This window comes from Neoarius graeffei, chromosome 16, assembly GCF_027579695.1.
Source record: "Neoarius graeffei isolate fNeoGra1 chromosome 16, fNeoGra1.pri, whole genome shotgun sequence".
In the NCBI taxonomy this organism is placed as follows: domain Eukaryota; kingdom Metazoa; phylum Chordata; class Actinopteri; order Siluriformes; family Ariidae; genus Neoarius; species Neoarius graeffei.
In genome coordinates, this window is record NC_083584.1 from 19,750,413 (window position 1) to 19,776,918 (window position 26,506).

Consider the following 26,506-nt stretch of genomic DNA (forward strand, 5'->3'; position numbering starts at 1 on the left):
GTCTAAGCAGGGAAGCCCAAACTTCCCTTTCCCCAGACACCTCGGCCAGCTCCTCGGGAAGAACACCGAGGCGTTCCCAGGCCAGCCGAGAGACATAGTCCCTCCAGCGTGTCCTGGGTCTTCCCCGGGGCCTCCTCCCGGGGGGACATGCCTGGAACACCTCCCCAGGGAGGCGTCCAGGAGGCATCCGAAAAAGATGCCCGAGCCACCTCAGCTGATTCCTCTCGATGTGGAGCAGCAGCGGCTCTACTCCGAGCTCCTCCCGAGTGACTGTGCTTCTCACCCTATCTCTAAGGGAGCGCCCAGCCACCCTGCGAAGGAAACTCATTTCGGCCGCTTGTATCCGCGATCTTGTCCTTTCGGTCATTACCCAAAGCTCATGACCATAGGTGAGAGTCGGAACGTAGATCGACCGGTAAATTGAGAGCTTCGCCTTTTGGCTCAGCTCCTTCTTCACCACAACGGACCGGTAAAGCGACCGCATCACTGCGGAGGCTGCACCGATCCGCCTGTCGATCTCACGCTCCATCCTTCCCTCACTCGTGAACAAGATCCCGAGATACTTAAACTCCTCCACTTGAGGCAGAACTTCTCCACCAACCTGGAGAGGGCAAGCCACCCTTTTCCGGTCGAGAACCATGGCCTCGGACTTGGAGGTGCTGATTCTCATCCCAGCCGCTTCACACTCGACTGCAAACCGCCCCAGTGCATGCTGAAGGTCCTGGTTTGAAGAAGCCAACAGGACAACATCATCCGCAAAAAGCAGAGATGAAATCCTGTGGTTCCCAAACAGGATTCCTTCTGGCCCCTGGCTGCGCCTAGAAATTCTGTCCATAAAAATTATGAACAGAACCGGTGACAAAGGGCAGCCCTGCCGGAGTCCAACATGCACTGGGAACAGGTCTGACTTACTGCCGGCAATGCGAACCAGACTCCTGCTCCGTTCGTACAGGGACCGGACAGCCCTTAGCAAAGAGCCCCGAACCCCATACTCCCGAAGCACCCCCCACAGAATACTACGGGGGACACGGTCGAATGCCTTCTCCAGATCCACAAAGCACATGTGGACTGGTTGGGCAAACTCCCATGAACCCTCGAGCACCCTATGAAGGGTATAGAGCTGGTCCAGTGTTCCGCGACCAGGACGAAAACCGCATTGTTCCTCCTGGATCCGAGGTTCGACTATTGGTCGAATTCTCCTCTCCAGTACCCTGGAGTAAACCTTCCCTGGGAGGCTGAGAAGTGTGATTCCCCTATAATTGGGGCACACTCTCCGGTCCCCTTTCTTAAAAAGAGGGACCACCACCCCAGTCTGCCACTCCAGAGGCACTGTCCCTGACCGCCACGCGATGTTGCAGAGGCGTGTCAACCAAGACAGCCCCACAACATCCAGAGACTTGAGATACTCAGGGCGGATCTCATCCACCCCCGGTGCCTTGCCACCGAGGAGCTTGCAAACCACCTCAGTGACTTCGGCTTGGGTAATGGACGAGTCCACCTCTGAGTCATCAGCCTCAGTCTCCTCAGAGGAAGACATGACGGTGGGATTGAGGAGATCCTCAAAGTATTCCTTCCACCGCCCGACAATGTCCCCAGTCGAGGTCAACAGCTCCCCACCCGCACTGTAAACAGTGTTGGCAGAGTACTGCTTCCCCCTCCTGAGGCGCCGGACGGTTTGCCAGAATTTCTTCGAGGCCGACCGATAGTCCTTCTCCATGGCCTCCCCGAACTCCTCCCAGTTCCGAGTTTTTGCCTCCGCAACTGCCCGAGCTGCAGCACGCCTGGCCTGCCGATACCCGTCAGCTGCCTCGGGAGTCCTGGAGGTTAACATGGCCCGATAGGACTCCTTCAGCTTGACAGCATCCCTTACTTCTGGTGTCCACCACCGGGTTCGGGGATTGCCGCCACGACAGGCACCAGAGACCTTGCGGCCACAGCTCTGAACAGCTGCGTCCACAATGGAGGTAGAGAACATGGTCCACTCAGACTCAATGTCCCCCGCCTCCCTCGGAAGCTGGGAAAAGCTCTCCCGGAGGTGGGAGTTAAAGACCTCCCCGACAGAGTGCTCGGCCAGACGTTCCCAGCAGACCCTCACCATACGTTTGGGCCTGCCAGGTCTGTCCAGCTTCCTCCTCCGCCAGCGGATCCAACTCACCACCAGGTGGTGATCAGTTGACAGCTCAGCCCCTCTCTTCACCCGAGTGTCCAAGACATAGGGCCGGAGATCAGATGAAACGACTACAAAGTCTATCATTGACCTCTGACCTAAGGTGTCCTGGTGCCACGTGCACTTATGGACACCCCTATGCTCGAACATGGTGTTCGTTATGGACAAACCGTGACTAGCACAGAAGTCCAATAACAAAACACCACTCGGGTTCAGATCGGGGAGGCCGTTCCTCCCAACCACGCCCCTCCAGGTGTCACTGTCATCTCCCACGTGAGCATTGAAGCCCCCAGTAACACAATGGAGTCCCCAGTCTGAGCACTCCTCAGTACCTCTCCCAGGGACTCCAAGAAGGCCGGATACTCTATACTGCTATTTGGGCCATAGGCACAAACAACAGCAAGAGCCCTCTCCCCAATCCGAAGGCGCAGCGAGGCGACCCTCTCGTTCACTGGGGTAAACTCCAACACATGGCGGCTGAGCTGGGGAGCTATAAGCAAGCCCACACCAGCCCGCCGCCGCTCACCACGGGCGACTCCAGAGAAGTGGAGTGTCCAGCCCCTCTCGAGGAGCTGGGTTCCAGAGCCCAAGCTGTGCGTGGAGGTGAGCCCGACTATCTCTAGCCGGTACCTCTCAACCTCCCGCACAAGCTCAGGCTCTTTCCCCCCCAGCGAAGTGACATTCCATGTCCCAACAGCCAGCCGCTGTGTCCGGGGATCAGGTCGTCGAGGCCCCTGCCTTCGACTGCCACCCAATCCACATTGCACCAGTCCCCTACTGCTACCTCTGTGGGTGGTGAACCCACAGGAGGTCGGGCCCACGTCAGCTCTTCGGGCTGAGCCCGGCCGGGCCCCATGGGCAAAGGCCCGGCCACCAAGCGCTTGCATACGAGCCCCAACCCCGGGCCTGGCTCCAGGGTGGGGCCCCGGCTGCGTCATCCCGGGCGACGTCACGGTCCTCGGATTTTTCTCCATAGGGGTTTTGGTGAACTGCTCTTAGTCTGGCCTGTCACCTAGGACCTGTCTGCCTTGGGAAACCCTGACAGGGGCATAATGCCCCCGACAACATAGCTCCTAGGATCATTCAAGCACACAAACCCCTCCACCACAATAAGGTGGCAGTTCAAGGAGGGGGCTACACGTGTCGATTGGCTATATCTCTTGTGCCAAACAAATCAGATGTTGTGGTGGGCGGGACCGTGTTCTTGAACTCAGAGAGGCGAGTGCAGGAAAGGACGTGCAGTGACAGTCGCGTTAGGAACGAAATGGCTGCAAAAAGGCATGTTATCGGCATATCGGTGGAAATTATGGCCGATACCGATAACCCTAAAAATGCAGAATATCGGCCCGATATATCGGCCAGGCCGATTATCGGTCGACCCCTAGTCTAAACCCTGCTTTATGTTTTTTCTTCTGGACCTGGTAATTCTCAAACCCTCTTCTTTACTATGAAACCTTCAAGACAATGATTCCTCTTACTGCTTGGCAAAAATAAACTCCTTGGACAAAGGAATTATTTGAAAATGGCTTAAATTACATCTCAAACTCAAGGCCTAATATGACAAAATCAAACAAATGATACTGAAAACGCCCATAGTACTGACTCCTCAACATTTTCACACTATCTAGAATTTACCCCAGACCCGTTGTGTCATGACCGCCCATATTCCACATGTAACACTGTACAACATGAGAGCTTGTACGTACCTCACAGTTCTTCGTCTCGTATCTCATATCTACTGCGTCTCCTTGACGAGTGAATTTGTGAATGTCATCTAATTGACTTTTCTATGCAAATCACTAATATGGAGGATTTTCACCTTCATCAAAACACCATCCATTATCTATACCGCTTATCCATCAGGGTCGTGGTGGAAGCTGAAGCCAATCCCAGCTGACTTCGGGTGAGAGGCAGGGTTTACCCTGGGCAGGTCACCAATCTATCACAGGGCTAACACAGAGATGAGCAATCATTCACACTTACATTCACACCTGTGGGGAATTTAGAGTAGCCAGTTGACCTAATCCATGTGTTTGGATTGTAAGAGCAAACCAGAGGAAACCCACACAGGCATGAGGAGAACATACAAGCTCCATGCAGAAAGACCCTTGTCGGCAACGAGGTTCAAACCCAGAACCTTCTTGCAGTGCGGCGACAGAGCTGGTCCATCAAAACTCCAAGTGTTCATCAATCAAGTACAGTTTCAGAGACAGCACTGAAGCTGTTCGGGTGGTTTGTGGTCACCTAAACACCTTCGAAGACACCTTTTTGGATTTTGTCACTTGTTTGTGTCTGTAGTATATTATTCTCAGGGAGATTTACATTCTTCAAATGAGACTGAAGCGCTTTTAAATGAAAAGTTAATACATAACACAACTACAGTTTGATTTAATAGCCTTGTCTCTTCTTCTGGATGTCATGCAAGATCACCCCAGGGTTCCTACACACTTACCATTTCATAATTCCATACTTCTCGAAACCTGGAAATGACTTAAATCAAATTCCATACTGCGCATGAACCCCGTCACCCTGAACACAAACGCACTTCGACTCAGAAATGGCACGTTAACGTGCTGATCATGCAAAGTGCTTGGGTGGAGCTGTTCACACAGGGCTGTAAATTCATGATGTACTGGTGTGCTATGGATGTTGACCTCATTTAGATTTATCATGCCACAGAAACCTGAGAAGTATTACCATGCAATTCCTAGGTGGCACAACATATATATATATTTTTTTAAATGAGCGTGATACAAATTAGTAGCAGACAAGAATGGGACTTCCATGAATTCTTCTGTGAAGTGTCAGATATGCACGATTCCTTTCCTCACACAGAAACTACAATCTGGCACAGAAATATTGTGCAACACTTCACACACACAACCATAATCCTAACTGAAACCTGGATTTGGGAATTAAACGATCCATGATGTCAAGATTCCTAACACTGAAATTATATATATATATACAAAACAGCTAGTCTACGAAATCGAGTTGTACATGAGCTGATATCCAACGAGGTGCGTAGCTCCGAGTTGGCTATAATCCATGTACGACGAGATTGAGTGGAATAACAGTTTTATTCTATCCACATTCACTGGATTTTGAAAAACAGAACATTATTTTTTGTAAATTCGATAAATAAAAACTTGATACAAAACGTCCGACAAAATCATTTCTGCTTAGAATGTAAGCAAACCGCCAAACTGACAGCAGCAATTTGTGAAAAATGCTATAATAATAATTCTGGAAAAAAAAAGATGATCCAATATTACATCTCTGTGAGTGGCAAAAGTATGTGAACCTCTAGGATTAGCAGTTAATTTGAAGGTGAAATTAGAGTCAGGTGTTTTCAATCAATGGGATGACAATCAGGTGTGAGTGGGCACCCTGTTTTATTTAAAGAACAGGGATCTATCAAAGTCTGATCTTCACAACACATGTTTGTGGAAGTGTATCATGGCACGAACAAAGGAGATTTCTGAGGACCTCAGATAAAGCATTGTTGATGCTCATCAGGCTGGAAAAGGTTACAAAACCATCTCTAAAGAGTTTGGACTCCACCAATCCACAGTCAGACAGATTGTGTACAAATGGAGGAAATTCAAGACCATTGTTATCCTCCCCAGGAGTGGTCGACCAACCAAGATCACTCCAAGAGCAAGGTGTGTAATAGTCAGCAAGGTCATAAAGGACCCCAGGGTAACTTCTAAGCAACTGAAGGCCTCTCTCACATTGGCTAATGTTCATGAGTTCACCATCAGGAGAACACTGAACAACAAATGGCGTGCATGGCAGGGTTGCAAGGAGAAAGCCACTGCTCTCCAAAAAGAACATTGCTGCTCGTCTGCAGTTTGCTAAAGATCACGTGGACAAGCCAGAAGGCTATTGGAAAAATGTTTTGTGCACGGATGAGACCAAAATAGAAGTTTTTGGTTTAAATGAGAAGCGTTATGTTTGGAGAAAGACAAACACTGCATTCCAGCATAAGAACCTTATCCCATCTGTGAAACATGGTGGTAGTAGTATCATGGTTTGGGCCTGTTTTGCTGCATCTGGGCCAGGCTAGCTTGCCATCATTGATGGAACAATGAATTCTGAATTATACCAGAGAATTCTAAAGGAAAATGTCAGGACATCTGTCCATGAACTGAATCTCAAGAGAAGGTGGGTCATGCAGCAAGACAACGACCCGAAGCACACAAGTCATTCTACCAAAGAATGGTTAAAGAAGAATAAAGTTAATGTTTTGGAATGGCCAAGTCAAAGTCCTGACCTTAATCCAATGGAAATGTTGTGGAAGGACCTGAAGCGAGCAGTTCATGTGAGGAAACCCACCAACATCCCAGAGTTGAAGCTGTTCTGTGCGGAGGAATGGGCTAAAATTCCTCCAAGCTGGTGTGCAGGACTGATCAACAGTTACCGCAAACGTTTAGTTGCAGTTATTGCTGCACAAGGGGGTCACACCAGATACTGAAAGCAAAGGATCACATACTTTTGCCACTCACAGATATGTAATATTGGATCATTTTCCTCAATAAATAAATGACCAAGTATCATATTTTTGTCTCATTTGTTTAACTGGGTTCTCTTTATCTACTTTTAGGACTTGTGTGAAAATCTAATGTTGTTTTAGGTCATATTTATGCAGAAATATAGAAAATTCTAAAGGGTTCACAAACACTTGTCCTCGGTTGGTTCAGCAACACGCTCCGCCATTTTGTTTTTCTCTACTCATGGTATACGAGCTGATATCCTAGTAGTGGAGTAGCCAATCAGAGCACACAATTGCTCATATCCAGTGAATGTGGATAGAATAAATAAAAAGTCATTTTCTTTATCTTTCACCTCATCAAAAAGTCATTTTATCTAACTATTTCTCATTGGAGAGCGTTAAGTAATAAAGCTACACGATTATCACCAAGCACTGAGGACCTGTTGGACTGCAAAGTTCACCGTTGGCAATCTTATCAGAGGCTATAAAGCTCCAGGTTCCTCCTTCAACCTCATTTGCTCATCACTGACTGCAGATAAGAACAACGGATCCCCCGAGAAACGAACAGGATTCATTCCCTGATTTTATTTGACCTGGACTTCTTTATCTATTAGATATTATCTGAGTACACAGACAATTAGTCTAGTTGTGACTTCCTGCGTTATAGACAAGAACACTTTAGTATTAGTGAGAGATGACGTACTGTACGTCACCGTATATAGGACCTTACATAATGTTAGATTGTGAAGTAAGTTTTCTTTTATCCCCCCTTCAATAAAGATTGCAAACAGGCACAAACTTGGAGAGAAGAAGGTTTTATTGAAGCGTCAGCATACACGGTTGTCGAAAACATACGTTGTATGTTGTCGTCTTGGAGCGCTGGACTCCCTCTGCTCACAGCTTTCCCAAAAAAACTCTTTCCCATCACATAGTTAGTCTTAATAAAGATAAAAGATGTTATTGTAGATTTCTGAGGTCATGAACACACACACACACACACACCTATAGAGACTGAGAATTATACTAGGCATTAACATTATTACACTAAATAATGCAGATCTAAGAAAACCCTCAACCTTTATTTGACATGTATTAAAATCAGGTTGCTTTAAAAAAAAATGCAAATAATAAAACAGCATAAGGGAAAACGTAGAAAATACAGAAAATAAAAATGTAACAAACTCAAAATAATCAAAGTAAAAAACACAAAAAATAATTCTGATAAAACAGTAATAATGAATTGGGGAAAACTGGACTTGAGGGGAAAAACACTACGGATCAAATGAATAATAACGATTTCCCTTAAAATGGAAATGTATTGGCACTGCGATCTAAACTCGCATAATTAAAGCAGGGGAAAAACCCACACTGCACCAGTTCCACCCCCAACGGAGTAAAGCGTCTCTCTCTCATATACACACACTTAGCTGTAGAATTTATTCCTTCTGAAAATTTGAGAGAAAACCACAAAATCAGCCACTTTCCAATTAAAGCAAAAAAAAAAAAATATATATATATATATATATCAGTGGCGACTGGTGGTCATAAAAATAGGGGAGGACAGTGAGTGAATAGATAGGTGGATGGTTGAGAGAGAGAGAGAGAGAGAGGTTGGAAGTTGTGTGGGTGTTTACAACTGTTAGGGGGTTTGTATATTTTTAAAGATAAGCTCTGTTAAAAATGGGGTTTTTTGTTACTGCAAGAAATAAAAGTAAAATGTTTTGGAGGACACATCAGCATGGGAAACACCATGTAGTGTAATGCTTGTTGAATGAGCTATGTGAGGTGTGAATGGGTCAAATTTAAAACAGTAATTCATTTAAAAAAGTAGTCAAGTCTCCTGGATGTCTGGGTGGCAAATTTGTCAAGAGTAGAGTAGAGTAGAGTAACTTTATTGATCCCTAGAGGGAAATTAAAGTGTCAAGTAGCTTATACAAAAATACAAAAAAAAAAAAAAAAAAAAAACATTAAGATACAGAGAGGGAAGAAATTACACTAGATCAACATTACACTAAATTACACTAAATCAACACTAAATTACTCTAATTCAACAAAGAGCAAAAACTTCTAGTATGGTGCAAAGAGATATTAAAGTAAAACATTAAGTGAACAAATAAGTAAACAAATAGCAAGTGTCAGCCATGATAGAGGGGATGCTTCTCAATTGTAACAGTAAAAAGTCCAGTGAAGAAAGTATTGCACAGTCAAAAAACCCACCCACACACATCACACACACACACACACACACACAGGGATTACAGTGAACAAGAACAGACTTATCAGTTTTCACAGTGAGAAATCCAGTGAAAAGTGTATTGCACAGTATACACACATACTCGCACACACACACACACGCCAGCTCAGGCCCACACACACACACACACACACACACACACAAACAAGCATAGAAGCCTGGAATAAATGGAGGACATGAGTGTTAGGCAGTCCAGTCCCTAATGATAATGTCCTTGTTGTCCTTCTGTGTGCTGTTGAACAGTTGAATGGCCCGTGGGACAAAGGACCTCCGTAGCCTATCTGTCCTGCATGAGGGGGCACGGAATCTGTGGCTAAAAAGACTCATTTGGTTGGTGAAAATGGTGTGAAGGGGGTGGTTTGGATTGTCCATTACAGAATCCAGTCTGTTCAGAGTTCTGTTCTCTGCTGTTGAGGTGAGGGTCTCTAGCTCCATGCCCACCACCGAACCTGCCTTCCTCACCAATCTATCCAGGCGTCCAGCGTCCCTCCTCCTAATGCTACCACCCCAGCATGCCACAGCGTAGAAGAGCACGCTGGCCATGACAGACTGGTAAAACATCAGCAGAAGTCGGTTGCAGACATTGAAGGACCTCAGCCTCCTGAGGAAGTACAGTCTGCTTTGGCCCTTCTTATAGAGTGCCTCGGAGTTTGTAGACCAGTCCAGCTTATTATCTAGGTGCACCCCCAAGTACTTGTAAGTGGAGACAATCTCCACTTGTCTTGCTCATACCACTGGGGATCTTGTTGAAGAGATTTAAGCATCCTCCTTTCAATTGACATGACTGCTAAACTTTTCAACCTCTCTTGTCCCATTGTGTTTCTGGTGAAGCTTTTTATGCGCTTCAGACATGAGAAGCTCCTCTCAACTCCTGCTGAGGTGGCACCAATGGTGGCAATCAGACACGAGTCTATACACCTGAGACATTGCCTCATCAAGCCCGTTTGACTTCATGAAGCTGATAGCCTCACACAGTTTTCGGGAAGAGTGGATCTCTGCATCACTGTAGAAATGCTGCGGTTCCACCTTCAGTTTGGCCTCATCAAAGAAATTCCCATATGTCTCTGACAAGTTGGACAATGCACGAGAAGGGAATTCTGCTTTAAATGATTCAAATTTGTCAAAGTCTAACAGCTCCATGAAATGCAAACAGCCAAGCTGCTGGAAGCGCTGTGTGAGTTGGGCCTTGATGCTGTCATGCACTGAGTCATAGAGAGTTTTATAGACCTGGCGATGGTCTTGCTCACCCTGCCTTCTCTTTCTCCTGTGACCAAATTCGGGGTCTTCTGTGAGACTGGCAGCTTTGCTGTATGTTTTCTCAAAAGCCCTGTCTGACTTCAGCTCATTAAGCAACTGCATAAAGTTTTCTATGCGCTGTTTGCAGAAGGCAACATCCATGACTTTCTGTTGCAGTATGTTAAATAAAACGTCGGTCTGTGCAAACAGCTCCTCAAAAGTAAAAAGCAAGAACATGAACTCAAAGTCTTCCAATTTTGCCTTCAGGCCATCCGCCAATCGAGTTGTTTCATCATCCATAGAAGGATGTTCTAGAACGCGGGTAAACGTGTTAAGCAATTTTTCATGGTTACCTGCGACGGTATTCACGACCCTGGATGAGAAATTCCAACGTGTTGGAGCGGTCTTTGGCATTCTCGCGCAATCAGATTCCTCAAGTAGTGCCACCCTCTTACTTGATTTGGAAAAGAATGACGTGAACCCACCCAGGTTTGCAAAAAAGACTCGCGCTTTGGGTATGGCCTTGACACCTTGACTAAGGACGAGATTCAGGCGGTGGGCGTGACAGTGAACAAAAGTAGCGGCTGGAGCAACCTCTCTCACTTTAGCCTGCAGTCCATTGAGAGCCGAGGCCATCACCGCAGCACCATCGTAAGTTTGTGCAACCAACTTCTCAGCGAAGTTGTAAGGGGACATCTCGGACTGCACAAACTGAAACAATGACTGTGCATCCCTCCCACTAGACACGTCGAAAAAGCCCAGAAAACGTTCCTGAATAATGCCCTGACTGTCCACGAACCTCGCGATAATTGAGAGCTGGGAATGACAGCTTATATCAGTGGTTTCGTCAATCTGCCATGAAAAAAACGGAGTCACGTTTAATTCTTTCGATATTTCGTGGCTGATTGACGTGCCGATTGCACAGATCAAGTCGTTCTGGATGCCACAGGACATGCCACTAAAAACACCAGAAGACTGCAACTGCTCTGCCAGCAAATTGTCATACCGTGCAATCAGTTCCATCAGCTCCCTATAGTTTCCCTTGTTGTCTGAATTTGGCCCTTCATCCCGCCCCCTAAATGCCAGCTCCTGCATGCCCAAATACGCCACAGCATCAATCAGACGCCTCAGTGTATCTCTGTTGCGACGCACTTTAGCATTGTGCTGTGCCACTTGTATCCGCACACCCTCGTCCACTAGCTGGTCAACTGGCACACTGCCTAGCAATTTCAGGCGAATAGCTGCACCAACGTGTTCCTTGGTCTGGTCGTGGCGCTTGGTGGCCCTGTCCAAATTTTTAATGTCATTAAATCCCTGCACAGACCATGTTTGGGATTTGCTACCCATCAACAGGCAAGGCCAGCAATACAGCCGTTTGGTTGTGACACTGCCTGTTAGCCATGGGTATCTCCGATACCACGAGGTGTTGGTGTTAAACACACTTAGCTTACCATTCGGTTTCTGAATGTTAAGTTGGGGAACTGGTCTCCCTTCGGTTTTGATTCTAACCTTCTCCTCATAACCCAGTGTTTGAAATGGCGTGTTTAACATTGTGTACACAATGTCACGTTCCTCCATCGCGTTTTATTAAGTTGATAAACTACAACAAAGCAATAGCCAACAATTAGTCAAATTCTCCGCTGTCCGCACTACTCAAAACGACACTACTCTAGCTCGGCAGTGACACTGACAGTAAGAATGCTATGATGTCAACCCGCCAACTCATCCCTTCATTCTGATTGGCCGCACTGACGAATGCAGCTCTGCTGATTGGCTGCTTGATGACAGGCAAATAGACCCGCCCAAATGGAGGAATCGCCTCCCTTTCGCCCATTCACTCCCATGTTAAAAGAGGAGTCCGCGAATCGCCCATGTTCTGAGCGCATACAATGGATGTCAATGAGGAGGTTAGGGAGGACGATATTTTGGCGAGTTTTTCTTCCATTTTTAATTGATAAAATATAGTTATTTCAACTGTTTTGACATGTTTTAAACGTTTGTCTATTAATTATATGCGTTTTTTTAAACTAATGTGTCCTGGAAATTCTTTCTTTAAAATTTTAAGGGAGGATCTTCCTCCCTTTCCTCAATGGAGGAGTCGCCATTGATGTATATATATATATATATATATATATATATATATATATATATAGTAGCTTTTGTCTTTTCCATATACAGTACGCTTCATTATTTACAGCATCAGTCAAAAGTTTGGGCACATCTACCACTCATTCATTAGGATATTCTGCATTTTGACTATTTCCTACATTGTAGAACAAAACTGAAAACATCAAAACTATGGAACATATATAGAGGATATTACACGGTGGCGCAAAGATGTGAAATTTTGAGTGGTGAATGTATATTATTACGAGTGAGCAAAAAGAACAAGTGATACGGTATATATATTTCAATACGAGAAGATAAATTTCACGCACCACTGTGTAACGTTCTTTATATTACATGGATGGACACATCCACACACACACACAAAAAAAAAATTTACTTGTGTATTTTAAGTTTGAACCAGTTCACCATTTTGATAATGCACATCTAGTCAGCAAGAAAACACTGGGAGTGAAATATCAGGAATTATTTTTTTCGCAGTCCGGTTTCCATCAAATCCTGTGCTATGATCAGCTGGTGAGCGAGTCTGTATCCTACGATACGGACCCCGGTTATGGACCTCTGGCGACTCGCTCGTTCACAACAACATAGTAGCAATTTTTGTCAACATTTATTTTCGCGTTTCTCAGGAGAATAGCATGAATTTTACAGCATGGATAGCGATAACGACAGTGTTCACAGCGAGAGTTTTACTACCCTGAGGAAGAAGAAATAAAAGAAAGCATTTCAGGAGAAAGCTAAAAACCTGTAACTTGCTAACGCCGAGCAAAAACATGGCTGAATGACTCCTATTTGTATAAATAGGGGACTACATAGGCGGCAAAATGCAGTTTTATTCCTGCCATGGAAGTGCACTTGTATACCGAGGAGGAAGCCATTTGCATTACAGCCGTGAATGAGGATTCAAAATGGCGGCTAGGCTTGGTTTTCCCTTTCGGGCGCTTTTGTTTTCTGTTACAATTTGGTAAAGAAAAAAATAAATATATTATTTACCAGCTTAAGGTCGGTCCGTATGGTGAAATACCGTGACCGCGGCCTTGAATACTGACCTCGGCCCAGAGGGCCTCGCTCAGTACTTTCAAGACCTCGGCCACGGTATTTCATGATACGGACCTCCCAGCTGGTAAATAACATTTATTACACATACAGGACACTTTTTTGATGGAATAAAAACACGTTATATTCCCTTCTAATAGGTTTCATTGATTTGGTTTGATAGCATGCAATATTGTTAGTATTTCACTTATTCTGCGTGTATTACCTCACTCTACCCAATGGAGAATGAGTGTTGAATATGGTTTACGATATTGCATGGTTGTCAAGACGACATGTCACACGTTGTAAATGTAAAACTTCCGCTCTAGTGAGCGACTGGGACAATTTGTAAACAAACATGGCCGCCAGGTTTGCTTTTTTAAATATGGAAGAGTTTGAGAGAATTTTGAAAGAGAAAGACACACTGAATACCCGAAAGGAATGTGTAATAATAATAATAATAATGGCTTTTTTCATGGTATATCAGATATATTCCATTCAGCTACTTGTCTTCAACTCGTTCAGTATCATGCTAGCTGAATGGAATATATCTGATATACCACGAAAAAAAGCCAGCCAGTATTATTTAAAATATGTCACTCAGATCCGTGATGCATTTCGTATGAAAAATTTGAGTTTAACACGAGAAGATAAACTTCATATCTCATCTCATTATCTCTAGCCGCTTTATCCTGTTCTACAGGGTCGCAGGCAAGCTGGAGCCTATCCCAGCTGACTACGGGCGAAAGGCGGGGTACACCCTGGACAAGTCGCCAGGTCATCACAGGGCTGACACATAGACACAGACAACCATTCACACTCACATTCACACCTACGGTCAATTTAGAGTCACCAGTTAACCTAACCTGCATGTCTTTGGACTGTGGGGGAAACCGGAGCACCCGGAGGAAACCCACGCGGACACGGGGAGAACATGCAAACTCCACACAGAAAGGCCCTCGCCGGCCCCAGGGCTCGAACCTGGACCTTCTTGCTGTGAGGCGACAGCGCTAACCACTACACCACCGTGCCGCCCTAAACTTCATATCTTCAAGCCATGTGCTTTTTCTTTTTATTATATCAACACATTCACAAACAAAGTGCCCAAATTTATCAAAACAATTCATCGATTTCCTCACGAGTCGCATCTAGAGATTTAGGTCATGGTTTTGGTTCTCCATGTCCCGGATGGAGCTCGTATGTAAAATTCAAGTGGCGTATTTCCCAGTAAAACATTCGTGTCCATTTAATATATGGAATTATGTGGTAAACAAAAAATAAGTGTTAAAAAACAAAACGTTTTATATGTTAGATTCTTCAAAGCAGCCAGCGTTTATCTTGACACTTTGCACACTATTAGCATTATCTTAACCAGCTTCATGAGGTAGTCACCTGGAACGCTTTTCAATTAACAGGTGTGTCTCGTCAAAGGTTAATTAGTGGACGAGTTTCTTGTCGCCTTAATTAATGCATTTGAGATCAAACAGTAAATAATAAAAACACAGTAAACAGCCCTATTCAACACCACAACTGGAGGCTTTTAAATATTATATCAAGAACCGCTCGACTAAGAAAAGAGAAACGACATCCATCATGAAGGAAATCTTGAATAATCCAACTACAAAATTACACTGATCTATCTTTCTAAATCCCGATCAATTAATTGTTCATAATTGATGTTTTCATGTTAAATTTCAGTTTTGTTCAGTAACTTGATCTTTAGCTTATTCCTATCATTTTATTCAGCAAATCAATGTCATTACTGGGGTTTTTTTTTTACCGTGTATTCATATATTTGCTTGTAGCAAATTAATTGTTTTTCCTGGCTATCTATTGATCAATTACTTTAATTATTAATATGTTTTTATTTTATGCTTTATATAAGTTGACCTTAAAGTGCATATCATGGGTAAATTCAGGAGCAAGATCAATGTAATTCTCCTATTTTATATTAAACTTTGGTCAAATATCTGTAACATTCTGCATTCTCTGCAATTTTTTTACCTTACGCAATACCAGAAAAATTCAGTTGAAATCGAGCCATTTGAGGCGAATTGGTCCGCCTCTGAAAAAACTTGGCATTTGGATTTCCCGGCAAACATTGATTTTCGTGACGTCGCGTGCGGGACGCCTCGCTCTGAATCCTACGTCAGCGCTGGTTTGTTTATGAGAAAACGACCTGGTGGTTTTCTGCAAATTTCTTCGTTATCGCGTAATTATTAAAATGGCTAACAGATGTATCGTAGGAGGGTGTAGCAACACCAATCTTGATGGGATTAGTGCTCATCGTTTCCCAAAAGACCGGACAATGAGAGAGAAATGGGAGCGCTTGGTCTACACAGGCTGTGCACTGAAACCGTGCAAAGCTCGCGCAGCCTGCTGGCGCTTCCGCACGCAGTGATGGGAATAACGGCGTTAGAAATAAACGGCGTTACTTTTTTTAGTAACGAGTAATCCAACTAATTACTTTTTACATCGTTATAACCCTGTTCCCGTTACTTACAATAAAATACTATGCGTTACTTTATTAAAGCTGTTCTCATCTGGCACGCTGCTCGTTCAGCCTTTCTTTACTCTGCTTTAGTGTGGGGCGGGGAGACGCGAGACAACGGCACAGTAAGCCAATCAGAGTAGATTTGGACAGCATACATAGGTAGGCCACGCCTACTGCACTACTGCGCGCTCTTTCAATCGGAAGACACGGCGATGGCGAGCGGTCAGCCCAGCACTGCGCTTTCACATTGGAAATACAGCCAGGACTTTTCATTACTTGAAATAAAAGGCAAAAATGTGTACGTGCGATGCACATTGTGTCGAGGAACAAAGCGTTTGTCCTCGTCAGTGGCCAGTAATTAGTAACAATTTTAATAACTACAAAAATATATTAAATTTGATAGATGTCTTCCCACATTGTCCCACAAAAATATTAATAATATAGTGTAGATAATGTTACTGATTGGTTCTGTTAAGTGTCCATTTCAGTCATTAAACACATTTAACATTCACTTTTATTATGATTACACTAATTGAATTTGATTTTTTTTTTTTGAGGGGGAACAAAATGTAACAGAATAATTACTTTCCCTGCTAATTAGTTACTTTTATGACAAAGTAACTCCGTTACTAACTCAGTTACTTTTTGGGAAAAGTAACTAGTAACTATAACTAATTACTTTTTGAAAGTAGCGTGCCCAACACTGTCCGCACGTGACGTCACGAATCTGGCTCCAGACTCGCTTGGGATTTTTCCAGACGCGTTTTGTTATTTTATTTTTTTCTGCTGTAGACAGATGGCCTTGTGCAAAATTACCCTTCTGGATGAGTGTGTAAAGGGACATACTTTCATATAAAAAAAAACCAAAAAACAAAATTGGTCCAGAATATGCACTGTAATATTGTCATTTTTATTTTATAAGGGCAGACCCTCGAAAAACCATCAGGTTTCTGGCCTCCCCTGCACGTCTTTGTTATATTTTGTTAAACCAATTTTTCTTCTTGTATGTGCAATAAACAAACATTCATCTCATTCATCTCATTATCTGTAGCCGCTTTATCCTGTTCTACAGGGTCGCAGGCAAGCTGGAGCCTATCCCAGCTGACTATGGGCGAAAGGCGGGGTACACCCTGGACAAGTCGCCAGGTCATCACAGGGCTGACACATAGACACAGACAACCATTCACACTTACATTCACACCTACGGTCAATTTAGAGTCACCAGTTAACCTAACCTGCATGTCTTTGGACTGTGGGGGAAACCGGAGCACCCGGAGGAAACCCACGCGGACACGGGGAGAACATGCAAACTCTGCACAGAAAGGCCCTCGCCGGCCCCGGGACTCGAACCCAGGACCTTCTTGCTGTGAGGCGACAGCGCTAACCACTACACCACCGTGCTGCCCCAATAAACAAACAATTAAAAAAAAATACTTTGAGACATGAAGAAGTGTCTTTTAATCAATAAAAGTAAAGAAAAACCATTGAATTAGGATTGTGTCCAAACTTTTGACAGCCTCTATGTCTTTGCTTTGATTTTATTTTGATACCCATTTACCTGCATTCGATAGAAAGCTTTAAGGTTTTCTCTCAGATCTACTGAAATTATTCAAATATACAGTTTCTATGGTATTATTACAAACTTAGTAACATTAAATAAATGCCTTTTACGGCTAACAAGGGTCTATTAATCTCAAAAAATAAAAGATTAGTCGTCGGTTTCATGTAACGGCATTGTTTCAGGAGACATCTGGAAACGTCCTGTGTACGGTATTTTGTTCCTCAGAAAAAGAATACACGTCCGTTCTTTACATTTATTCCGGCATTTTTAGTAGTAATTTCGAAATCCAGTGCGTTTTGTTTTTCTATGTAGCTGTTTTGCGTCAGTTTGCTCGATTACAAATTATGATTCTGTCCATTGAGTGAAGAAAACAAAAAACATGTAGCTGTTTGGTTAACGAGTTAACTAGACTTAGATTTGTAGTCAGATTGTGTGCGTCGTCAAGATGATGGCAGATTGTATTGCGTGCCCTTGGAAAAGTGGACTGGGTTCAACATGATCAGATTTGGTAGATGATTCTCTGAATGGCCGTCACTACTGGAAAAAAGTCTGGGGTTTAGTGTTCTGTAATACCGGCTCATGATCACTTAGCAGCCTCGAGTAATATAAAACACAATCACGCTGCCCTCAGGAGACTCACACAGACGCACAGCGTGGATTCCTGCGTGTCAGACAGCGTTACTGTTCAATCTATCGAGGGGAAAAAAAAAAAGTTGGTCTTATTGTGAACTACATAGACACAACTCGTGTTATTGTATTTTTTCCCCCCTCGTTGAAGTCATCCTTTACCTAACATTATTTCATTATAACTTTGTTTCTCATTGGAGAGCGTTAAGTAATAAAGCTACACGATTATCACCAAGCACTGAGGACCTGTTGGATTGCAAAGTTCACCGTTGGCAATCTTATCAGAGGCTATAAAGCTCCAGGTTCCTCCTTCAACCTCATTTGCTCATCACTGACAGCAGATCAGAACAACGGATCCCCCGAGAAACAAACAGGATTCATTCCCTGATTTTATTTGACCTGGACTTCTTTATCTATTAGATATTATCTGAGTACACAGACAATTAGTCTAGTTGTGACTTCCTGCGTTATAGACGAGAACACTTTAGTATTAGTGAGAGATGACGCACTGTATGTAGCAGTACACAGGACTTACACTACCGTTCAAAAGTTTGGGGTCACTTTGAAATGTCCTTATTTTTGAAAGAAAAGCACTGTTCTTTTCAATGATCACTTTAAACTAATCAGAAATCCACTCTATACATTGCTAATGTGGTAAATGACTATTCTAGCTGCAAATGTCCATTTCCAGCAACTCTCACTCCAGTGTTCTAATGGTACAATGTGTTTGCTCATTGCCTCAGAAGGCTAATGGATGATTAGAAAACCCTTGTACAATCATGTTAGCACAGCTGAAAACAGTTGAGCTCTTTAGAGAAGCTATAAAACTGACCTTCCTTTGAGCAGATTGAGTTTCTGGAGCATCACATTTGTGGGGTCGATTAAATGCTCAAAATGGCCAGAAAAATGTCTCATCTCATCATCTCTAGCCGCTTTATCCTTCTACAGGGTCGCAGGCAAGCTGGAGCCTATCCCAGCTGACTACGGGCGAAAGGCGGGGTACACCCTGGACAAGTCGCCAGGTCATCACAGGGCTGACACATAGACACAGACAACCATTCACACTCACATTCACACCTACGGTCAATTTAGAGTCACCAGTTAACCTAACCTGCATGTCTTTGGACTCCGCACAGAAAGGCCCTCACCGGCCACGGGGCTCGAACCCAGGACCTTCTTGCTGTGAGGCGACAGCGCTAACCACTACACCACCGTGCCGCCCGCCAGAAAAATGTCTTGACTATATTTTCTATTCATTTTACAACTTATGGTGGTAAATAAAAGTGTGACTTTTCATGGAAAACACAAAATTGTCTGGGTGACCCCAAACTTTTGAACGGTAGTGTATATATATTTATTAAAATCAGGTTGCTTGGAGAGAGGGAAAAAAAGGAACAGAAACTCAAAATAATCTGAAAGTAAAAATAAGTACCCTATGGGTCCATGTGGCTACCGCTTATAAATAAAATTGTTTTCTGATCCCATGTCCATACAGTAAATACAGCATATATACACACGTTATCAGTTATACTCACCTCATCTCTTACCAGCATCACCAAGCTGTGAGCAGCATCAGGGCTTGCAGTATTTTGGTTACTAATTTTGCCTTTTACTGTGTTTTGTTCAAAATACGGTGCTGTGAACTCTGTGCAGTTTCAAAATACTAAGAAAGCACTTATTCATGAATTGTCTGGCTTGGAAGCATTATCGAGTACTAATGAACACATTTTGTTTCACAAGTGTAGCGTAAAGACTAAAATAAAAAATTAAAGTGAATAGCAGAAGTTTGACCAGCTATCCTTTTAACTCTTAAGGCCTCTGCATGCTCTTGCGACAAGGCTTTCGCAGACAGTTTTTCGCAGACAGTTGTAATTTATCGTTGAGCGGGGATTAATAGGCGTGCGTGATGTTATTCACCGCCACAACGCAAGGGGGCGTGAAGTCGCTAGGAGTAGTTGGTGGGTGTGGTTAGTGGAGTGTTTATCCTCCGGTTACTTATAATGACTAGAGCTGGAGTCGTATAGATGTCCGTACTTCCTCACTTCCTCGATCAAGCGCTCTTCGTGCTGCTCCATCTTCGCTCGTGTTTTTAAAAATGGCGGTCGTGAAAACAAAACAAACCGCGAAAGCAGGGAAGCGGAAGTGCGTGTACAGCGGATGTAGAGCTTTTGTCTTTTTCATAGTCTTCACTTCCATATACAGTACATTTCATTATTTTTAGTACCAGTCAAAAGTTTGGACACAAAAATATAGAAATTCCTGATATAAATTTTAAACATAAGTTATTCCACGAAATCAAGTCGTACAGCTGATATCCGACAAGGCTTGTAGCACCGAGTCGGCTATAAGCCATGTACGATGAGGTTGAGTGGAATAACTTTTATTCTATCCACATTCACTGGATTTTGAGAAACGGAGCATTTTTATTCTTATTTTTTTGCAAATTCGATAAATACAAACTTGATACAAAACGTCCGATAAAATCATTTCCGCTTAGAATGTAAACAAACCGGCGATATGACGGGAGCAATGTGTGAAAAATGCTATAATAATAATAATTCTGGGGGGGGGGGGGGAATACTTTCTTACCATCAAATACTTTCATTCCATATTTTGTTGCTTTTTTTTGGGGTGTGTCTTTTTGAGGGTTTTGTTTTCAAGTAGTTTTTATTTCATCCTCGGTTGGTTCAGCAACACGCTCTGCCATTTTGTTTTTCTCTACTCATGGTATATGAGCTGATATCCTAGTAGTAGAGTAGCCAATCAATCAGAGTGCGCGATTGCTCATATCCAGTGAATGTGAATAGAATGCATAAATTTATCCCTAATGAGCAAACCAGAGGTGATGGTGGGAAGAAAACTCTTGAATCTTGACGACATGAACTCTTGAGAGGAACCGGACTCAAAAGGGAGTAAATTCAGTTCAATTTTATTGTCATATGTACTTCGAGGTGAATTTGAGTGAAAACCGACAGCGTGATTAGAGATAACTTGCTTCTATGACCGTCAGAGCCTAATCTAGGAATTTGAAAATAGGGGACAGATCCCTCACTAGCTGTAGAAACAGGGGACAGAAAATATTAACATGGGTAAAAATATCCCTCATTTGTTCCAGTTAGTGGGGACAGAAAAAATAAGTAATACATTGGTAGATATTTTCAAGAGTACATCTATAAACAGAACAGTTTTATTAATCTTTACTTTTAGAATATCAATAGCATAATACTAAATTGAACTTTCAACAAGAAAAATTAAACAAATTACTCAAAAAAAAACAAAACAAAACTAGCAATCATGTAGAATGTGTAAGATTACCAGGACTACAAAAATGCAGAAAAATAGGCTTTACTTATCCAAATGCACCTGCTGGTTCAAAAGTTAAAGTGCAGAGAACCTCACAGCACAACATGAAGTTACCTTAAAATACACTAAGTAACTTTAAAAACGCACATTGATAAAACTTGCTGAATTCGTGCTGAGTTTATCTCAAGAAGAAAAGAAATATATCACAATGGAAAAATAACTTCGTTCCGCCCGAATAAGTTCCAAATCTGTGCTCAAATCAGAATTTAAGGGCGTTGTACTCAATAACGTACAATATGACTCGGGTAGTCAATGACATGGACAGGCTTTAATTTTCAAACAAATTTTGCATACACTGTACACACACAGTCTTGCCTATAAATACCCGGGGGAAATGATGGGAAAATTGTCATTATTGAAGATGCCACGCCTAAGCCAAAATCAACGTGAACAGGCCATCGGGATGTTGCGTGCCGGAAGTACACAGACAGAGGTCGCCCGGCACTTCGGTGTTCATCATTCGACCATTTCCCGTTTGAGTCAGCGTTACAGACAGACAGGGAGCACCAGGGATCGTCCACGCCCTGGTCAGCCTCGAGTCACAACGCCAGTTCAGGATCAGCACATCAGGCTAGCTCACCTCCGTGACAGATTCCTGACACCCTCAGTCACTGCTGCTGAGACCCCTGGACGACACAGACCCAGAATCTCCAGCATGACGGTCCGAACATGGACCAACTGTCACTTTGAATTTTTTTATTGTGAATTAATTATTGAGTTTGACAATAAATGTCCTTTATCGATGTTTCAAGATGTGTGTGCATTACATACAATATCAAATTTCAAATATATGCATGGATCTAAAGTGATATCGTGTTGAATTCCATTGTGCGTTTTTAAAGTTACTTAGTATATAATATAAATGCCTCAGCTTTCATGTAAGAAAAAACACTTAATACTAGTACTGTGTGCAGGCAGTCTCTCCTGAAGACTAAATTAAACAATAATTATAAACTAATAAAATAAAAGGAAAAATAGAAGGAAAAAAAAAAGAAAATAAAATATAAATAAAATAGAAGGAAATAAAATAGAAGGAAAAAAAAAAACAATTTGAACAGAATCTCACAGTATGATGCTGAAGCTGCCTAAACAATGGAAAATAAAATACCATTTTGGCAAAAATGTTGGCATCCATTAATTTCTTGTATTAAGTTAAAAAAAAATAAATAAAAGTGCACACAGTGCTTCACTGTAAACATCATGCAGTGTTGCCAGATACTGCTGACGTTTTCCAGCCTAAATATGTTCAAAACCCGCCAAAATGCACTTAAAACCGCCCAATCTGGCAACACTGTGCGCATGCTGCTTCTCTTGAACGTATACACGGAAGTAAGGCGGAAGGTAGTTTGTCGACGTCACCGCAAGACGACGCCAACGATTGGTCAAATTTGCGGGAAAGTTGCGGTGATTGGATAGAACTGCAACACCGCCCTGAATTCGCAGGGATTGGTTGAATTTGCGTTGATGTTGCAAATCGCGAAATCCTGGAGGCTCTGAATGTTATGTTTGGATGAGACAGAACGATATGCCAGTGCTTTTGGGTATTTTTAAAACACTTCACACGATTGGTTGAGATACACTGTCTTCCGGTTCAGTGACCAATGATATAATAGTTCACAAAACTGTTTTACCCACTAAATAAACCATTCGGAATACTTCGGTCCTTTCCGATATTTTCCGATTGGTGTGTCAACAACGCTGTATTTACCGCAGTGCTTGCTAGCGGGTGCTGACAAATTGATACGCACAAGATTCAGTAAAACACAACTACACGCTCTCTACTTATAAATGCGCGACAAAATTAATAGATACGCGATATCACTCTCGCGCCCAAAAAGTGGATGTGCGACAGACAGATAAAAAACGCATATTACGCGCCCTAGATTAGGCTCTGTGACTGTGTCCTGTATAAGCCTAGGTCACAACCGGACGTACGATTTTTTGGCCGTGCGATTTTTGGCGTTTCCCAAATCGCTGCTTTTTTTTTTGTTCATGGAGAAAGACGCACGTTGGCCGTAAGTTTGTCTTACAACCTGAAAAAAAAAAAACGTAAGCGCCCGTAGAGTTTGTTTGACATGACAAAGAACCTCTGCGGCCGGTCTACGGCTCGAAAATCAGCACATCCCGCGCGCGCCCTCCGTGCGTTTCTTGCACGTAGACCGGCCGTAGGAGCACGTACGGCCGGTTGTGACCGAGGCTATAGTCAAAGTGTAATTCCAGGAAATTCACTGTGGTTTTGACATGAAGTCTATTTTATTGAAATTCTGTCGTGTAAGAGGAATAAAACACTTCAAGACATGATTTCATAGGAAAATAATCCACACTGAGATGGTAACATTAACCAGCAGCACATCGTTGGTTAATTTCCTATAACGGCACAACCCCAAAAGTGTTTTATTCCTTACACAAATTACTGTACGATGGACTGAGGGCAGAAGGTTAGAGAAGCAGCCTTAGGCCCAAAGGGTCGCTGGTTCAATTCCTTGGACTGGTAGGAAAAATATGAGGCGAGTTGAGTGAATAAACAGCACTTTCCTTCCCTCACTATCATAGCTGAAGTGCCCTTGAGCAAGGCACCTAACCCCCAACTGCTCCCTGGGTGCTGTCGCATAGCTGCCCACTGCTTTTTGCACGTGTGTGTGTGTGTGTGTTCATTGCTCACTTGTGTGCCACTGTTTCAGAGGAGGAATCTCGCTGTGCTTGAGTACATGTGACCAAATAAAGACGACTTCTTCTGTCTTATGATGCTACATACACACAATGCTGGTCTGGGGTTATTCAGTTACACTTTACCAGATGTTTTCAAAACCATGGAATGTTTTGAATCAACGGTGTTTACTTTACAGTTAATCTACAATCTGGTGTTGGCTTTCAGGAGTGTCAGTAGAAAAAAAAATCTGCACACTGATAGCAATGCTGTTTAAGTAAAGCATCAACCAAGTGAACGATGATCCTGGGAGTCCATATAATCGTCAGTCTCCTTCCTTATCATACGCGCTTTGGTTTTCACTCACGTGTGTGTGTGTGTTGTGAAAGACTAAGTAAATGAGCTCAAAGTTTCCCAATAGGAAGCACGATGTGCTGAGAAACACTGGGTTCTACAGTATAATAAAGCCTGAAAAGGTCAGTGTGAGACGTCTCCAAAAACTGAGGAGTATAAAAGTGTTCTGAAAGAACCACAAGAGATCAAGTAAATTACCGAAGTTTCGAGAAGTCTGAGCTTTCCAACAAGAAGGAGAAAAAAAAAAAACAGGCATTTTGTAAAGAACCTCGATCCTGAGCAAAGAGAAACGCTAAAAGTCAAGGAGTTCAAAGCCTGAAGTCTGGCTGGAGGAGTGGGAGCTCGTTCACCTGAATGAATTGGATCACAGGGTAAAAGTGCACAAAATTAGACAATGTCGTTACAGGAAACTAATCAACGATGCAGCCTGATGTGACCAGGTCTTACCCATTCCCCCACAATGTTACGGATTGCTTTCCTTTAACACCAGTGTTTATTCTTCTCATAACACAGTGGTTTGACTCCGACCGCAAGCTTCATTTATTGACACACGCTGCACTTTTATCCATTTATAGCTACATTTAATATTTTGGAATGTCTGCGAAATGCTAGTTCCTGTTATTACTTGCATCATAACGACTATAAACAGTCGTTCCTTCGTGCGTCTCTTTTTTTTTCCCCCCTCTCTCGTCAAGGTGATGCAGGTTGTCATGAGAAAGCGTAAAAGTGTGCTCATAATAAAACATTAATTTTATTTCATTTTGACTTTTTCTGCTTCTCCTTTAAAGCTTCTTTTCCAGATGCCCGAGACTTCAAACAGCAGCCATCAATTAGGTGCAAGACCAGTACTAAGCACTACTGGGCAAAACCAGCACCATTAAGCAACACTGCCCTCTAGTGTACATGCCATGTTAATGCTCTGGGTTAGAAAGCTGATACGAAACCTGGGAAAGTCAAGAAAGAGACGTGAAAAACTGAAACTATGCCCATCAGGCGGGCTAATATTAACCGATTACTGGCAAAGCAAACAATCGGAGACTTCAGCAGTTGAAAATGTACTTCATTATGCAACCGGACATCTTAAAATGGGTGTCGTCATATAAAAGGATACGTCATGATTGTATTTGTTGCTTTGTCCTGTCTTTAATCAGAGCACGCTTTTTTTTGACTGAGGTCAATTTAAGACATGAATTAAAAAAAAAAAAAAACGGGCATACCAAAATTATTATTATTAGTAGTAGTATTTTATTAGAACTAGCTTAGTATATGGTATATATTTATTTATGGGGATAGATATCTTCATATTTACAGGGATAAGTATGTAGTAGATATTTTTTTTGTAATTATATATTTATATAGATATTTATGAAGTGTACGTGTTTGTATATACGTGTGTGTTTGTGTGTGTGTGTGTATATATATATATATATATAAAATGTGTGTGTATATATATATATATATATATATATATATATATATATATATATGTATGTATGTGTATATATGTATGTATGTATGTATGTATGTGTGTGTGTGTGTATGTGTATATATGTGTATGTATATATTTTTATAGGTGTATTAATGTAGTTTGGATTTCGGGGTAGTTAAAAAGGGGTGGGAAATTAAAAAAAAGTATTGTACTTCTTCCCACTCCTTTTTCGAACAATGTGCGGTGTATTGTAATGTATTAGCTCTTTATGTTATTTTATTTGTTCTTTTTTTTTTGTCACTTTTTTCATTTTCTTTCTTTTGTATGTACAAATAGTTACATACATTTTTATACATGTTCGAAATAAATAAATTCATTCATTCAAATATTTTGTACTGTTGCATAATTTTAATAATTTGTACAGTGATTAAATTAAAAATATGAATTAATTAAATACATTTATAAAATGCAATTAATTTTTATTGAAAAATGTTTAAAAAGGATTCATTTAATACAATTAATTTTAAAAATTAAAAATTAAACTAATTGTAACTTTAATTTAATTTTATAAAATAAAAAAATAAATTAAAACACAGATTTAAGTATTTTAATTAAACATTTTAAAAACTAGTTTTCATTACGATTGAAAAAAAAAAACCTTTCCACTATTTTATACAATACTTTGATTTCTTTTTATATGATTAAACCAGAGCTTTT

General features: G+C 42.3%; 1 protein-coding gene across 3 annotated transcripts in view; it reads right to left on the bottom strand.

Moving 5' to 3' along the window:
- Positions 1-7,461: 7,461 nt before the first annotated feature.
- recql4 (RecQ helicase-like 4) overlaps positions 7,462-26,506 on the bottom strand; it is a 106,830-nt gene continuing 87,785 nt past the window's right edge. For all 3 annotated transcript variants that reach the window (XM_060942605.1, XM_060942604.1, XM_060942607.1), the window contains one exon: positions 7,462-7,599. In XM_060942605.1, coding sequence (XP_060798588.1) covers positions 7,587-7,599 — 13 coding nt within the window. In that variant the 3' untranslated portion in view covers positions 7,462-7,586. The remainder of the gene's footprint in view (positions 7,600-26,506) is intronic.